This window comes from Anomalospiza imberbis, chromosome 4, assembly GCF_031753505.1.
Source record: "Anomalospiza imberbis isolate Cuckoo-Finch-1a 21T00152 chromosome 4, ASM3175350v1, whole genome shotgun sequence".
Lineage (NCBI taxonomy): Eukaryota > Metazoa > Chordata > Aves > Passeriformes > Viduidae > Anomalospiza > Anomalospiza imberbis.
Genome location: NC_089684.1, coordinates 66,373,247 through 66,390,702, shown reverse-complemented (window position 1 = coordinate 66,390,702; position 17,456 = coordinate 66,373,247). Strand labels below are relative to the sequence as shown.

Genomic DNA, 17,456 nt, shown 5'->3' with positions numbered 1-17,456 from the left:
AACCTTGCTTAAAGCAGAAATAAGTATTTCTTTCCTGCATGAGAGAAAGCAAGCCAGTGCAACAGGCTAGCCAGATAGGTTGTGCCATCTCTGTCCTCAGAGGTTTTCAAGATTTGAATGATCAAGCCCTTAGCAACATGTTCTGATCTCATGCCTGATCCTGTTTTGAGCAGCAGACTCAGCTAGAGACCTACAACCTGAATTATCCTATGTCATTCTACAACCAACAAAACTGTTAAACCTAAATGAATGGCCATTATTGAGAGCTCAGAATTTGCCCCAAACAAGGCAGTTTTCAAGTGGAAAAGCAAGAGGCTTCACACCCACTAGTACAAACCATAAGCTTCCCAAAGAATATGTAGATTTCAATTATTAGTATTTAGATGGATAATATTTTTGGTAAAGCAGTGGAATTCACCCTTTGCTCTCAAAAAGGAACTGTCCAAATTGAAAAACTAAAAGAAATAAATACATTCAACTTTAATTTCAACCTCAGAGGCTTTAAAGCTATAAAATGTTATATTCCCAGGGCCAATACAAAAAGTGTCAAACTATTACACCCAAGAAAGTCAATTGCTGATGTCAACTGCTGTTAGAGAAAGAGAGCACAGCCACTATGGCCTCTCAGAGGGGCTAAAATTCACTGTTTCTCAGTGAATGCTGCAGTGATGCATGAGGCACAGACACGATGCACCTGTATCACCTCTGGGTCTGGAATTGCCCCAGGAACCTCAACACGGTGCTGTCGTGCAGCTATCTTGCACAAGTACAATAACTAAACCTACCCATGACCTATATCCAGGAGGTTGAATCAGGTATAGATATAAATGTTATTTATAGAAAAAAGAGCTACTACTTGCTGCAGGAAAACTGACTTTCCAATGGCATGCTGCAGAAGTTCTGTTCCTGCTCACGAGACTTGACTCTTTCTCCTCCCTCTGCTGAGCAATTAAATGCCAGTGACATACAGCTAAAAATATAAAACTGATTAATAACTAATTTATTAAAAAATTAAGTCAACTTCACTGGGGAACTCTCTTATTTCCACTAAATTTAATTCTATTTATAACACCAAATTAATGCAGTATTATCTAGTATTTTATCCACAGGTATATGGATATACACTTAAAAAAGTTCTTGTGCTGATACAATTGATAAAATATCTTTTCTACCACAGACTATCATGCTTCATATTTCATAAATAGTTGTAATCAAATGATGATGTTATCACTGAACATAAAAAAAAAATGTACAAACATTTCATTATACCTGAAGACTGTATTTTGACTGAAAGAACTCAGTAACCTAATGAGTGACATTTCTGAGGTGCTTCAGTTCTGTGTGGAGCTCTCATGCCTCAGGATGAAGGACTGATGTCTCAGCAACCTTCTGTCATTTGTGTTTGTGTGGGCAGAGGTCTCTTTCTGCAGGGCAACAGAGCCATTCCAAACACAGGCTCTGCTGCATGTGCCTGTGAGGGAAGGTCACACAACACCACCACAGGCAATGAAGCCTTCAGGAGGAGTATGAAAAACCTCAGTGCATGGGGGTTGTGATTATTCTCTGCCCACACATCAGCCTGGTGTCGAGACTGTCCTATTAAAACTTCTAAATACTGAAGAATGCTGTCTACTTGGATGGGTGTTTTTATTACCCCATGCATCTGGATGCCCAGGAGTTAAAGTAAGCTTCCCCCTTTATGACTTAGCCTTAATTCGTGATGGAAAATTAAATATTGTGATGGCAGTTGTGGCTATGAGCACATCAGTACAGAGGACAAAGCAACACCTGTGTTCTGCTAAACAAAGTATCCATTTAACAAAGACACAAGCACAAGCATATAGTGTTACTAAACACATACTAGGTATGAAAATAAATTAGTTCGGTTTGTGAGAGACAGGATTTTAATCACATAAACTAAGATATCAGTCCAAGTATTTCCTTGATTAAGATTATACAAGCCAGAAATGGACATATTGGCTACTGCTGTGGCAGAACTTTACACCCTTAATAAAACCCTAAAAATACAGTAACCAGAAATACCTAGCACACAAAGTATCACAACTTCTACAAGAATACAAACTCCAAAGGAAGTTATAGTAGAACTTTATTAATCCTTCTTGTAAATTAAATCAAAACATAGCTCAGTTAACACTGCTTGCACACAAAATCATGTGATATATTGTTATTGTATTTTATATGAAAGCATGACAAAACAAGCTGTCTAGAGCCAGTGAGAATGAAGAATCAGAAAGAATCAGGTTAAAACTACAATTTAAATTCTGTAAAACCATTCAGGAATGAAATTGGTTGCAAGGTCAAAAGCCACATGTAGAAATTGTCTGACAAATCACTAAACTTCTGTGATTCAAATTCTACACGTATCGCTGACTTCAAAATTTTTGTACAAAGACTTCCTCATCAAAATTAATGTTGGCATCTGATGTGAGTGGTAATGATGGCACAACCTTGGGCTGCCACAGCTTAGTTTCTTGCATGCTGTGCCAGATATAGTACTACAGCCAAAACACTGCTTCAACAGGTTAACTCATCTGCCAGCTATATGATGCTATATTCAGGCCAGCTATTTACAACAAAAGATCAGGGTAATCAGTAGCTGACAGAGAAGTCCTGAAAATATTGCAAGAAAGTATGAAGTATTCCTGATAGTCATTAGAGTTATTACTGCTCAATTGGGGTGTAGAATTAGCTTCTTTCACTGACAGTGAAAAGTACATGGCTGTCTGAGGGACAGGAGACAGGCATGTTATGCTCATAACCAAATGCTAAGCAGAGTTCCCTTCTAGCTGCTTTGAAGCTTTGCTGCTTGCACTTCTCATCCTACACCTTTTTCCCTTCAGGTAGTCCAGCCCTCCGTGCATCTTTTCATGTGTGGTTCAAGGCAAAGCTGTCAATCTGGAACAGACAGACTTACTCTACGAGTGTATCTCGTAATGAATCAAAGAACAAAGACTTGTCTTACTGGATATGTACAAACCAGGATTTCAGCCCTGCTCTCCTGTAGCTTGGCCAACAATCCTCAACCACAAAAAAGCTTATACTTTAATCTCAGTTCAATCAGTGAATTTTTCAACATGAAGGAGAGTGTTACTTGGATAGAGAAAACAAGTGCATTTTTTGCCAAGCGTGCAGTGAGTAGAAATGGACAAGTTTAAGCTAGCTAGAGAAAAATTAAAAGAAAGCTGTCTCTCTCCACCACCACCACTTCACCCTGATCTTTTTTAGGTTGCTGCCTATATTTATTTTTTTTTGGTTGATCAGAGCAAAGTTATAGTTAGAGCTAGAGGAAGCCAACAATTTCTAAGTGCTCGCATAAAGATTGGTTAAAATAAAGTGATGTTACTTACCTACTGACAAATTAGTTCCCCTACAATAAAACCTGCACAAACACTGTTCTAAAACAAAATATTTACTTTGCTAACTTCTGATTCAAAGAGCTAGTGGATACAACTTCTCAACACTTGTCGTGTCTGCCACTATTCTGTAAAATGGGAAGAAAACACAGCCTAATGGCTGACAGGTAGGACAAGGATGAGGAGACGATTTTCACATTATTGCTGGTATTGCCACTCATTGATCAGTCTTTGGGCTTGTGCCCCAGTTTTTCCAACTGCATTGAGAGGTACAGGTCCGCTTTACCTACCACCCCGCTTAGCACGATACTGCTCCACAAACACCAGTGGTCTATCTTCCTCCCGTTTGTAGGGCAAGTTTATCCCTTTTAGCCTTTAATCATAGGCAAAATTTCATAAGCTACTTTAAGCAAAGGTAAGTCTCTTGTAAAATCACTTATACACTACCTATACTCTACCTAAAACTCTACCTATACTTTAGAGATGTAAGTACATTTTTTGATAATATTTTTCTTTACTGTCCTGCCCACCTGCTGCAGTTTTTTGCATCTCATTTCATAGTAGATTTAGGCAGGATGTACATGTTTCCCAGTCAGTCTCTGGTTGCCGAACATTATTTGATTCATGTATAGATGGGGTCCTTCTCTTCTCAAAAAGACAACTGACACTGAGGACACTCACCCACAGGAAATTATCTCTGCACTTCCCTAGCTCCCCAAAAGCCTTAACAGTATTAGTGTTTTAAGTGGTGCAACTTAAACTTCAGGCCAAAAGCCCTGTTGGAGTACAGTTGCATTGCATCTTCCCCTGCTGCAGACAATGCCTGAGGGCAGCCAGACAGCCCCGAACTAGGACTACAGAAGGGACTTCAAAGGGAAGCCTGCCAGGCTGAGAGAAGACAGAACTAGTCTGTTTGACAAATGAACTGAAACAGCAGGGGAGCAGCCCTACGAGGGATGGAGGAGGAGGAGGAAGGGGCATGTAAAGAACAGGAAGAGAATCAGAAGGGGAGGACAGGACTAACATAGGTAAGGTATATATGAAAAGAAATGTATATTTCACAAAAGAGACCTGGAGCAGAAAACGAATGAATAAAACACAAAACCAACCCAAACCTACTAGCAATCAGAGGAAAAAAAACAAACCCCTGACTCATAATTTCTTAACAGAACTATTGCCTGTGAATCTTATTCAAAGCCTGGGAAGGACACAGCTAACAAAAACTGAATCAATAAAATATACAAATAAACACAGTGAAAGCAAGTTTAGAAATGGCTTTGAAAACATGCTTAATTTGTAGAAGTTTTCTCAAGGCAAAAGAGCTTCAGTAATTTCTTCCACTCTAGACAGCTCTTCTTAATCTCAGCTGCTTTTCTATGCCTGTTTCTGTCATTTTCTCCTCCACTTCTAGAATGTCAGAAGGGTTAGGCATTGGAGAAAACCTACAGCCCTGTTTTCTCATTGTGGGAGGTGATAGTGGAGGCTTTCAGAAGGCTTCTTTACTTCTAAGAATATGTAGCTTGGAAGTCCCATCTCTGGAGCAAACATCAAACCTCCTTTTCCCTTCTGCAATGCTGACAGTGACAGCTAGATGCAGTATCCTACTGATCAAGAGGTCTCATTTTATGAGTAGTGGAACAAGTCCAGAAGGATCTTATTTTTCCTAATCTGGATTCCCAACCTTTCTAGGAGGGGTTATATCCTTCAGAGAGCAGTTTAGCCTTTCAGGGTCTGCAGATGAGGCTGACATCGTTGTGTTCGTGGTCCAAAGTAAAATAAGTACAGGGAGAAGGCTGAGTGGAGTGAGTCCAGTGTAGCTGCCCAGCTCTTGCAGATAAGGCCCCAGACCAATTACATCCATATCAAGGTGTCTATAGCAGTGCTTGTCTGTGTCCCAAGACCCACAGGGGAGAAGCCAAACATCAGTACCATGTCCCATCTCTGTGACCTTGTATCTAAGCACTTTCCATCAACAAACCAAGGCTCTCCTATACGCTCCATAGCTAAGTTACTGCCCATGCCTTAGTCTGAGGCATGGAGACCTGTAAAATTAAAAAGAAGCATCTGGGTAAAGAGAAGTAAACATCCAGAAGAAACAGAACCTGAAATCTTATTTTAGGCTGGCAAATTCCCTTTCAGCCACAGGCAGATCTCCTTGTCTTCTCTCTCATTGCATTCAGTGCATTCCACCTGTCTTCCCATGGAAGATTCCCCTCAAAGCAGTCTGCTCTCCTTCCTCTGTCCTTGACATGCTTAATACACATACTGTTGACTGAAACTGAAGTGCCAGGAGTAATCACAATGGAATTGTGAGGCTAGTGATATAAAATTCGTAGTTAGAGCACAGACTTTTTGTCACTAACACAATTTTGATGCACACTCATTCTCTCTTGTAGGCTTCATCATTAAGTTCATTCAAGCTGACAAACCAGGGGCTATTCTGTAAATGTCAAGAGTCACAAGGAATCTGAGGAGTCAAACTCTTCTGCCTCCTTTGCCAGTATCACCACAAGAGCTAAGAATTAGAAGGAGAAACCAGACACAGAAAAATTTGCATTCAGCTGGGCAAATCATCCTCAAAGCTGTAGAAAGGGGAAGATTACAGGAGATCAAACAGATACAAGCACACTCAAGAACTAACCGTGACTTCTACTGCTGAGATTCCTCATAACTCTAACTAGGCCTGAAATTCCTAAAAAAGGAGACATTAACATTTTCACTTCGCTACTTTTCTGATTGTCATTGAGCATCTAATCTCCAGCAAGCTGAGGTTCTTCTCTATTCTCCAAACACTCCCGTTACCTGCTCTTCTGTATCAGATGCAATGCTTACCTGGCTTTTCCCTCACAGCCAAACTGTTGTGACAGGAGCAGCCTCAGCCCTGCCCTCCCTGCAAATCATTCACTTTTGACTCAATACCAGTTCCCTCTGACAGAATCAAGTCTGTGCTCACAGCACACTCCAGTTCCCATGATTGCTGCAGGCTCCATGATTTGGTTGTCCAGAGCTAGAGACTGGCATTAAGCAGGGGAGTAAAACATAAACCCTTTCTCATGAATGAGCCATCATGCCCCAGGACAGATCTCTGCCTGCTCCCTGTTATCCATCTGGCCAATGCTTGGATGAAATCTGAGATGAAAGAAAAAATTATCATACTCCAACTCTCACCACATCTCCAATTCTCTTTGTTGTTACACAGAAATAAATGGTGAGAATTCCCTCTGCTGTCACTTGCTTGCAGCCCTTTTACATACTCTCTTTGCAATCCTCTCCTTATTTCTTGTTTTGTTTTTACTATCTACTTTTATTACAGTTTTGTTGCATCTAGATGCCTGCTGTGATATGCTCTAGTTTTACTCCTGCCTTTTTCTCTGGGGAAGAGGGGGGGGAGAAAGATTAAAAGGTAAAATTAATTTGTTTCTCTGATAAGGCAGTTAAGAAGCATGTTGGCCCCTCTGAGCATTTCAATAGCTTATCCCCTTTTCTAACGTTTCTGAGAGGGGAATGAAAACCAAATGTTCAAAACTGCCAGCACATCCACATCCTCTTTTGAAAACTGAAAACTGAGACTAATTATAATGGCTCACACAGTCCAATTATGTTGCTGATCTAATCAGCTTACATTAGGAGAAGCGCTGAATAAACTTGCACAACGGCTGGGACACTGAATCAATTTCTCCCTGGCCCAGCACATTTAAAGCATGCTTATCAGCTGCATGGCATCTGGAAAAAAACCCAAACCAACAAAAATGAAAAAGAAAAAAAATATCCCTCCAAAATCCCCAGTGGCTGCAAAAAGTTTTTTTTTAATTTTACCCTCCTATTTCTCTACCCACATACAAAAGGAAGAAGCCTTTAATTTACAAAGGATTTGGGGTTTTGTTTGTAGTTTTTTTTCCTGGTCTGGGCACACCCTTTTGCAATAAGGCAAACAGAGGCACTTGGGTATCATTAGTTAGTGATTAAACACATCATGAGACAGAAAATTGGCAAAGAAAGTAAGGCTGGGTTGTTCGTGTTGGTCTTACTGTCGGCTCTTTGTGCACACTCTGAGTGGCAGGCCTCTGTAAACTGAGCTCAACACTTGGGGGGTCCTTCTTCAACTCTACTGGGGGTTCGTCTCCTCTGGCTACTCCATCAAATTTCAGAGATCTGGTTGGTGAAGGAGTAAATATTACTGTTGTACATTCTTTATCCTTTTCTTCCATGCCGTTGACATTTTCTCCATTTATGCTGACTTTTCCATCTACCTGCAGAATACAGTTAAATAAATATGCTGAGACAAGTAGCATTCAAAGGAATTTAGGAAATTAGGAGGTCAACATGATACTACAATCATTAACACAGTCTGTGTTATCAGTGAGGGATGAAGCCAAGCACATATTTCATTCAACAGGCCAAAACAGAAGAAGACCCTGTGACCCTAGAGGGCTCATAAACAAAATACAGGCACAAGGAAATAATTTTTCCGGATTTCCTGGCTTCCCACATTCCATTCTCCCAGTAACATACAGACACCCTTTGTGTGCACCACAGATCAAAGGATGTTTAAAAAAGATCAATTTTAATGTTAAATTTAGACCAAAACTGCTGGGTTTTGCATTGCCTTATGCAAGAGTTAATCAGGTTCTCCAGGACTAATTATGCTGATGAACTGCTTATGTACTTCAGTGACCTCACCACAGTAATAGCAGTCTGTACTTTTTTTGAAGCACTGTCATGTGAACTTTGAAGGGACAGGAGCAGCAGAGTTCATCTACTTGTTTCTTAATTGTTCATAAAAGGGAATCAAGGCACCAGCAAGTGAAACTGGCCATTCTACCCTCTCCATAAAGCAATCAAATAGATAGGTGCTTTCCCAAAAAATTACTTTAGGCAATCTCCTTGAAAAGGAGAGTGTGGAAATAGTTTAACTACCTTTCTCTCAGGGTCAGGCTAGCTCCTTGGTGGCCATATATTCCTGCTAAGGAACCTTTAAGCAAAGAAGAAAGTACAAAATATGCTTTGGCTTCTTCCTCTGAATTGATACAACTTCTTGGCACTTTTACTCTGGAATTTCTGAATGGAGGTGGCATGTAAAGACTCCCTTCAATTTGAAGGGTTCTTTGTAGAAGCATACAGGAGAAGTCTTGCTGCAGAGAACTCACTAGCCATTCACCTTAAGAGGGCCCAGGTGGAGAGAGACCAGGAGAGGACCATGTCTCAGTACCACCACATTGCTCCTGCCTGGCCACAGCACAGATGTTTAAAGGCTTGTCAGCAGGCATGAGAAGTAAGGAGGGCTTTGCTACTCTGTGCACAGAAATCCTTCCTTACTTATTGAGTGAACAGCTTGGATACCTCAAGAGTGGCACTCCAACTTAGTATATATCATCAGTACCAGGCTGAGGGCAAACTCCCTCCATTGGCTTCTCGTACACGTGCATCCAGAGGCTTGTTCTTTATAAGCACGATTAACTAAAAGACCATCTCTGAGGAGCTGGGCATCCTTAGCTCTGCCAGATGTGCAGCAAGCTGGAGGCAGTTAGCCCTTGCACAATCAGCTCCACCACCTGTTTCACTCTTTCTGAGTGTTTTTCAGATGAAAATGTTCCCTCCCTTTCTGCACTGACATCATTCACTTAACACAGTACTTCTCTTAGGGTTTATTTCCAAACACAAGTGTGAGCAGGAACTGAGCCCCAAGTCTTCTGGGACTGTGTGTTGGATTATCTACTAGAAAGGCAGGTTATGAAAGATCTCAAAAATAAAAATTCCAGGAAAACACTGGCAGGCTGCACCATCCATTTCAGTGTCTCTGTTTAGACTAAGACATTTCTCTATTTACATTAAGGAGGAAAACCAAATGTTCGGATGAACAGGACAGATGCCCTGGCTGAAGAGTTAAACAAACATACTCCTTGCCTTCTGATCTGGAGGAAGTCAACACATTGTCACCAGAGCCAAGAATCATTGACAGACTGGTGTTTCAAGGGAAAATAATGCTACAACTACGTGCGCTAGGGAATAATCCCTACTGAGACAAATAACATTTTCTCACATCATGTGAACAAGATTCAAACAGATTTTTTTGTGGTGGCTCATGGGGCGTAGGAGCATTCATGAATTAGTTTCTTCCTACATATGTGAATTATATATGCAATAACATTATGGTGATACACACATATCTTGATCCCCTGATGAAAAAAGTGGCAAGGATCTGAAAAAACCCAAATATCCATGATTCACTGATATATAAAAAGTAAACTCGGGGCATACCAACCAGGGTATAGGAGAAACAGGAATTATCAGTTTCTTGTTTCAGCTAGGAAACATGGTGGGGTGTGGTTTCCACAAGAGCTGGGACAGACTTCAATAAATTATACATCACAGCATACTTTTTTCACTAGCTATAAAGAGCTGACTTATTTTTTAGAAAGTAAACAACCTGAATATACATGGTAGCAGTGCTACTTGGGATATCAGCAGGGCTTCAGGCACCCTTGAATGCCACTTGCCAAGTATGAGCAATGGCAGACAGAAGGGAACCCAAACTCTAGAGACTGGGGGCACCCATGCCAGTAGGCTTCACACTGTTGACAACATGACTACTGTGAGACTTGGGTAAGCTCCAATTTTGGTACAGGCACTGTGAGCAGCAGATGTTTTCAAACTTGACTTATTCTGGTCTGTTCTTTTAAATACATCCCAGTTCTTCGCTTTTTCCATCATTGGTTCAGTATCTTATTCTCATTCTCCAAAACCACTCAGTCAAAAGATACACTCCTCAGATTTCATATTCTGGTTTCAGAATATCGTCTCCTATTCTTCTCCCACAAATCATAGTTGACTTATTCCCAGCAGCCCTGCTTTCATCCAAGTTCTCCTCCTTTGTTTACTCCCATAGTATTTGCATGGTTCCTGCGATCCAATGGAGCCACTGACCCTCTCTCCCCATCAATCTCCAGTTACTCTGCTACCCCAGAACCAACCTGTTTCACTGAACCTCCACACACAACCTAAATCCTCTCTTTATGCCTGTGAAGCAGATTTCCCCACTCATCCTAGGTGAGAAGCATGTTTAAGACAGACCATATCTTTGGGCAAGCTGGCTCTTGGCTCTGAAGCAGTAGGCACACCTTTGTTTGGGTATGCCAAAAATCAGACCCCGGACACAAAAGTCAGTTCATGTCTTGCTTCAAAAATCAGGGCCTCTGCACTCTCTTCACCTTTCATTTTGTTAAAAAAAAAAAAAAAAGCATGACCACATACTCTTTTCTAAAAACTTTCTGAGGAAACACCTTGCTTTTTTTTAAATTCCCCCTTTCCCCAGACAAATATAGTCTGAGTTAAAATGACCAGTGCAAATATTTCAGTCTGAAGAGGTCAAGATTCTAAGAAGACTGGTAAACATAAAGAAACCACTAAACCAGAAGCAGCACAGAGCATGAAGCTGAATTTTATAATATCAGAATGCTGCCATAATTTTCTACATTATTGTATTAAACATTTATATGTTCAGATGACTCAATCAAGATCTCTTTGCCTCAAGGTTGACTTTGGAGCACATGATGTATCCTACCTTAAAGTTCTTTAACACTTCCTGTGTATTTTTGGGTTGTGAATAAGGCTTGGGTGTCAGCATAGGCACAGCCTTGGAAACACTTTTGCTGGGAGATGTGCGTCCTGTTGAACTGCTGGGCTCTAGTTCAGTGGTGGGAACAATGGTTGCTTCAATTGTGGCAGTGAATTTTGGAGCAGGAAGTGACTGTTGCCTTAAATATCTCAAAGGATTTGGGTCTTTCAGTGGGGAATTTGGTTCCACTGAATGGCTTCTTTCTAGAATTTTTGGCATCTGCAAACGCTCAAGGACAGCTTCACTGATAGTGAATCTTTCAGTGTACTGCTGGAGGATGCTCTCAGCCTCCTCCTGTGTCTTTGCATTCTTGTATGCCTCATGAAGCTCCCGCTCCCTTCTCTCTCTGCAAGGAAGACAACACAAGAGAAACCATTACATTAACACTGGAAATCACACCCATTTCCTCTGCTCCATCAACATCCTCCCCTCTCCCTCACTCAGGCCTGCAGGCATGGCTGCCCACAGGTACCTATCTCCTATGGAGCACACAGCATTTCCAGACATCCCACTACACTCCAGTAAAACAACGTACTTCTCCTCCACGATTTCTCGGTAGGTTTTGATGCTTTTTCTGCGCTCATTTGTTCCATCTCCAGCCAATAACCTCTCCATTTTCTTTCTCTCAGCTTCCTTTTTAATCAAATCCTGTGAAGCGCTCCTTCGACGACTCTTCCACCGAGCCAGGTCCTGTGAGAGAAGGAAGGCACCTGAATGCAGAGTTGCAAATAACTAAAAAGTGGCTGCAGGTAACAATAAACCCAACCAGCCGGTTGCAATACTTGTTCTTGCCTGTCGACTAGGCTCCCATCACCTGCAGGCAGCATTGTTTATTTCAATGACAAAAAGAGATCATGCCACAAATGAAGATGTTGCCTGAATTTTCTGCTCACAGCCGGATACAGTAAAGATTTCATAGCTTCACTGCTTACTTTGCTTTTGGCAGTAAATTTGGCCTAAAAGGACCAGTCAGGACACTCATTTTCACTCGGGCCAACACTAGGGACAAAATCCAATTCCCCAGGAAGGTTAAGTAAAAAAAATATGTTTGGTGAAGAATTTTAATAATCAGACATATGGGAAACAGGGGTTCATTGGAAGAACCGATGTTACTTCACCATGAGCTACAGCTGCACTGACAGCCTTGGAGAGCTTATAGTTCCATACTTTACCCATGCTATCAGTCAGCTACATGCAAATATGGTTGACCCATGATGTTGGGTTTTTTTTGATAGAAAAATACAGTGCAGCATCCAAATTAAAATTCTTCATCATGGCCACCCTGCAGTATTTTGGATCCAAATGTGAGCAAGAGAGATTAGGGAGTGATGTGGCTCATACCTGGCTGGTGTGAGAGATGACAGAGTAAAAAGCCTATGATTTGTATCCAGCTATATAGAGATGTACTTGTTGAAGTAACAATTGCAATCTTTTTGGAATCTGCCTGCCTGAAATGTGCAGAAGATTGACTGAATCTGGTTCTCTGCCTTTCCTGAAAAACTAGCCTGACACTAAACCAGAGAGTCACAGGAGGTACCTGTTATGGGCCCCTGTGATGTCTTGCATCCTTTATGAATTCACAAATCCAGGAGGATACAGAAGTAAGGTCTTTTTCACAGTACAAATACCACAGTAAAGAAGTTTTCTAAACTGTAAAATTTCTTTGCAGCCAACTAGCAAAAGAACAAAATTTTACATGTAAAAAGTAACCCCTGCAGAACTTCTGCAAAGAAAAGTAACTCCTAGGGAACTGGAAGGGAACATTTGTCATTAACTTTTCGATATCAGGAGATTGGTATACAGATTATATTTCATGCACTTTAACAACTTTTGGTTTTAATAAAACACAGATATTCATAACACATACTCAATTCAAAGGCTATTTCATTAATTACATGGTTTCCCAAATATTTTAATTACATTTTTACTGGTAAACAGCAGAAGGTACTGCAAGCACAACTTATTAAAATCAGGAAAAGACATTATCACTTTTAATTTAGCTTAAAAACACTAATTATTGATGTTACACTTGAGGGAATGTTCATTAAAGTACTTCTTCACATGACCTACATATATCAGTCTATATTTTCCTTCATGAAACATAGGCTTATCCTTTTCTTCAGTTACTAATTATTCTCATTGAAGTACCAAAGCATTTTTTTATTCAGCTACTTCCACTGTTGTCTGTTGTTTGGAAATTAGTTTTTCATTAGCAAATTTTCTAACATAAGCCCTCCTTCTCTTTTCATAATTAAAAACCAGACATGTTTATCTTTTCCAGTTCTGATGCTTTAGAATAACAATAATCTAAAAAACTCATTAAACTGTTAATTGTTGGCAAATTCATAGCATGGGCATCTAGAATATCAGAGCACGACACATGTCTTTATAAAGCCCCCAGAATGCCAAGGATGTTCTAATAAAGGCATTTGGAGTACCTCTTCAGAACTTTTAGCTCATGGTAGAAGATGCTGAGGGCCTGGAAAATATAAGAACTTTAGCTCAGAGGATTTTCAATTCAACAACTGAGTTCTCAAACTTCTTGAATGCCTCTGGATTTATTCTTATCTTTGCTGGGAAATTATGGCTTCCCACACATAAAGACCTTTCAGCTGAAGTACTTCATTGTTCTACTATAAAAAGTCACTTCTTAGCTGTATATACAACTTGTTTTTTAATTTTTCCTTTTCTACCAAAAACTTCTCTGAGGTGTTTCACAGAAGCTTTCTCTGTAATGAGAACCTACCACACTTGAAGAGATGTATTTTATTGTGTTTAAAAATATCCCAAATTCCTCATTTAAAATCAGTCTTTAGGAATGAACCGAATTGGAACTAAAACTCTTTATGCTAACTTACCTGAAGATCATGTTTTTCCGTCCTTGCTAATTTGCTGCAGACAATGCCAAATGCCTGGACAGCTTAACAAAACACATCAAGGAAAGAGGGTTTGGAAAGGCCTTGTAAACCAAGCAGGGTGGATCTAACATGAAGTGCCATTTGTTGCTTGGACAGGATGGAAAACATTAACATTTTCTGTATCAATGCAAATTTATTAAAGAAAAGGCTGACTTATTTATTCCCTGTTCTACTTAGTCTTGTATTTTGTCACTTTAGAGATTGACTAATTAGAAAAGTTAGAGAAGTCAGCAGTTAGAAGTTGTTCTTTCATTTTTTTACCTAATCACAGTTTCTTTACCTTTTTTTTTAAAAAGCAAAATACTGGTGAACAGGCAGAGAGACTTTAAGACCTTGTATTCTTTGATTTACAATAAATTATGAACTTCTATGCTTTTAGCAACAATCCACTGGAAAAAAAAAAAAAAAAGCTCTCCTTATTATAAGCACTTGACAGCAAGTGCAGATTTAGCAGGTCGTCCTGGTTTTGCCTAGCTGGCTGGTCTCAGTGCCTGCCAGCATGTTGTATAAACAAGTGGCAGTGCCTGCCATTGCAGACAATGTTGTATACTCACATCTTGCCATCTGGTCTCGTCCTCTTTCAGCTGGTTGTGTACATTCTGCAGCTTCTCATGGCGAGCTTTGCTATGAGGCTGAGCCACAGCTTCTTCTTCACATCTCATGTCAAACATACTCATACTCCTAAACAAGGGGAAAATAACAACAGGCCCACTCTTATTTAGAGGCTTATATTCCTTCAGCTTGTAAAAGCTGAAGCCACATGAGGGTGCTGCAGCAGAATCAGACACCTGCTCTGTTACAAAGCTCCCAAAAGCATCAGTCCCCAAAATGGGCTTGTGAGCATCCCTATGGCTCCCACACAGTACTTCAGGCATTACACTCCTCAACTTCCCATTCTGTTAGTCAACCACAACTTTCTACCTCACTAAGAAGCACTACTAACTTTACACTTCCATCAATAGCTCTTATTAAAATAATTCTATCATTCAGAACACTTTACTTTCTGAAGATTTGTGCCCAATGGGTTTTCAAGATCACTTTGATTAACACCACACATGGAAGTTTCCATTTCAGGGTAAAAGGAGGCTTGAGAAGTACTTCAGGGGCAGCATGGCCAGCTAAATGCTATTGCTACAAACTCAGAGAAGTATGCTCACTTCAAACTCCAAGGTACTTTCTCCCCTCCCCTTTCCTCTCCTCCGTGCCTTGAAGAAATCCAATGCTACCAGCACTAGCTTATTAATACAGCTAATCTAACAAGGAAAAGATGATGTCCAGGACCAAAAAAGATTTTTTTTCTATTTATCTCTCTGACCTTTGGAGAGTTAAAGGAAAAAAAAGTTATGGTTTGACATTATACATCTCATTATATTATATAAAGATTTTCACACAAAGATAACATGCTTACTACTCCACCTCTACTACCTATTATCAGTAAAACATGACCTCAGTTGTGCCATTCAAAGCAAAAAAAAAAACTTAAAAGAAAGCCATGCAGTTCCACATGAAGTGATTTCACAGCAGTCCTCCAATGATCACCTGCAGCTTTACGTGAGCTAATGAGCCAACTAGCAGGAGAAGCACTCAATGAAGATAAAATTGTGGGCAACTATGTCCACAGTAATCAAAGTGAATAGTCACAGAAAGCTGTGCATGTATTTATGAGCCAGCATTTGTATTCAGGCAAGCAAAGACGGAAATGCCACTCTCAAGAAAAAACTTGAAAGGTCTGCACAGCGTATGGAAAAGGACATGCACAGATTCCATCCTGCTAAGTAGGTATTTACTGAGAAATGAAGGACAGAATAAACATCCTATTGCCTTTAAGCATGAACAGTGAAGTTCACATATTACTGTATTGCTATATATATAGTAATACAGTATATGGTATTATACTATAGTAACAGTATAGTATTACTAACCCTCAGCACCCTTAAACAGAGTGCTGCGGGTTACACTAATTTGGGTTTTTCTGTGGGTAGTTTAACAGTGTTACTGTTTTTTAAAACTTAAATATCAGTCATATTTGGCAGACTGGTGAGGTAGGCTGGGAGATGCATAACTTGCAACAAAGTCACTCTTATAGGGTTTATTCCAGTTTAAGAACTTTTGAAACCCACACTAAGAAAGCCTTTAGTGTTCAGTATTTGATACCTTGTGCCGACTGGGTCAAATTGGTTGTGTAGCTCCTCTCTTTTCTCATGTCAAACAATTTTTCATTCACATGCAGTAGGAGAAAAGGTAAGACCTGATACAGCGGTTTCTAGTCCTAGTAGAGTGCATGAGTACACACTCTGCCATTTGGGATGGAAGAATCTTGCCTTTCTAGCAGGAATACCTCGATTTCCTAATATAAGTCTAATGTATGTTCCCTGAATTCATGCAAGTTTCAGAGGGTGCACAAAGACAGCAACAGGTTTTGTAACTATTAACAATGCAGTAAAAAAGGTGCTCTGGAAAGAAGAAAGAAGAAAGGTTGTCTGGTTCTTCTTGGCCAGAAGTCACCTCCTGCTGCTGGGCCTTCATTATCATGGATAAACAACGGCGTGAGTTCGAACTTCAACTCTGCAGCAACATGTTATTCCACAACAGTATCTTCCCAAGACAGCAGTCTGAAGGAGTCCTCAAAGGAATCTCAAAGCACTGTGCTCCACTCTGGCCAACAGGTAGTAATCACTAAGGAGAAAAACCTCCTTTCCTGAGTACATGGTCAACTGAAAGGTCTGCATCAACTTTTCTGTCTGACAAGTTCATCCTTAGAAAAGAATCAGAGACCAAAACTCTGAGCTTCTATCCAAAGACACTTTTCAATATGAGTCCCACATAATTTCATCCTATTGCTGTCTTGTACAATCTCCAAATAGCTCCAGACAATCATTAATGCCTCCATGAACAGAACTAGATTTACTCCTTCCTTCAACCACATGTTGGGCCATAGCAGGCCTATAGCACACAAATAGACAGGGAATATGTAACTGGACCAAATTCAAATTCATTAACTTTCTGCTATTAGCACAGCTTTAGAGACTGTATACAAACTCTGTCCTGAAGCAAGAGGCCTTTCTGCTGACCAGCATATCAGACCTGCTGTTCTAACAATGATCTGGGAAAAAGCACCGTGCAGACCAACAGTGTATTTGGGATGTTGGGATTTTCAAGCTACACTGCTTTATTATCACAAATTACAGATGTTCCTGTCAGCAATATCATGCAACAATTTCTTTTTTTTAACAGGTCTAAATAAATTTTGAATTTAAAAAAATCTGAAGGACTTCAATGTTTAGATTAATTAATTTAAAAGGAAGAGATAAGGTAAAAAACCTTCTTATGAGAATATGTTAACAATCCTTATGTAAGGCATTTATTATGTGGATGCTTTACCATTTTACAGTCATACTAAGACTTAAGAAACTCCAACAAAACACAAAAAGGTACAGACTAGCTCAAAATCAGACTAGTAAAGAAATACTCAAAAATCTCAGCTCACATTGGACTATCATGGTACCATCAGAATTCTCTCTCTTCAGGAGATGGGAATGGGCCTGGTCA

The 17,456-nt window shown here is 40.1% G+C and overlaps 1 protein-coding gene across 2 annotated transcripts in view; it reads right to left on the bottom strand.

Moving 5' to 3' along the window:
* The window catches only part of LIMCH1 (LIM and calponin homology domains 1), a 175,323-nt gene that overhangs the window by 26,515 nt on the left and 131,352 nt on the right, over positions 1-17,456 (bottom strand). For both annotated transcript variants that reach the window (XM_068188951.1, XM_068188952.1), the window contains exons 17-20: positions 14,462-14,588; positions 11,525-11,679; positions 10,936-11,335; positions 7,403-7,624 (exon numbers count right to left, since the gene is read on the bottom strand). In XM_068188951.1, coding sequence (XP_068045052.1) covers positions 7,403-7,624; positions 10,936-11,335; positions 11,525-11,679; positions 14,462-14,588 — 904 coding nt within the window. The remainder of the gene's footprint in view (positions 1-7,402; positions 7,625-10,935; positions 11,336-11,524; positions 11,680-14,461; positions 14,589-17,456) is intronic.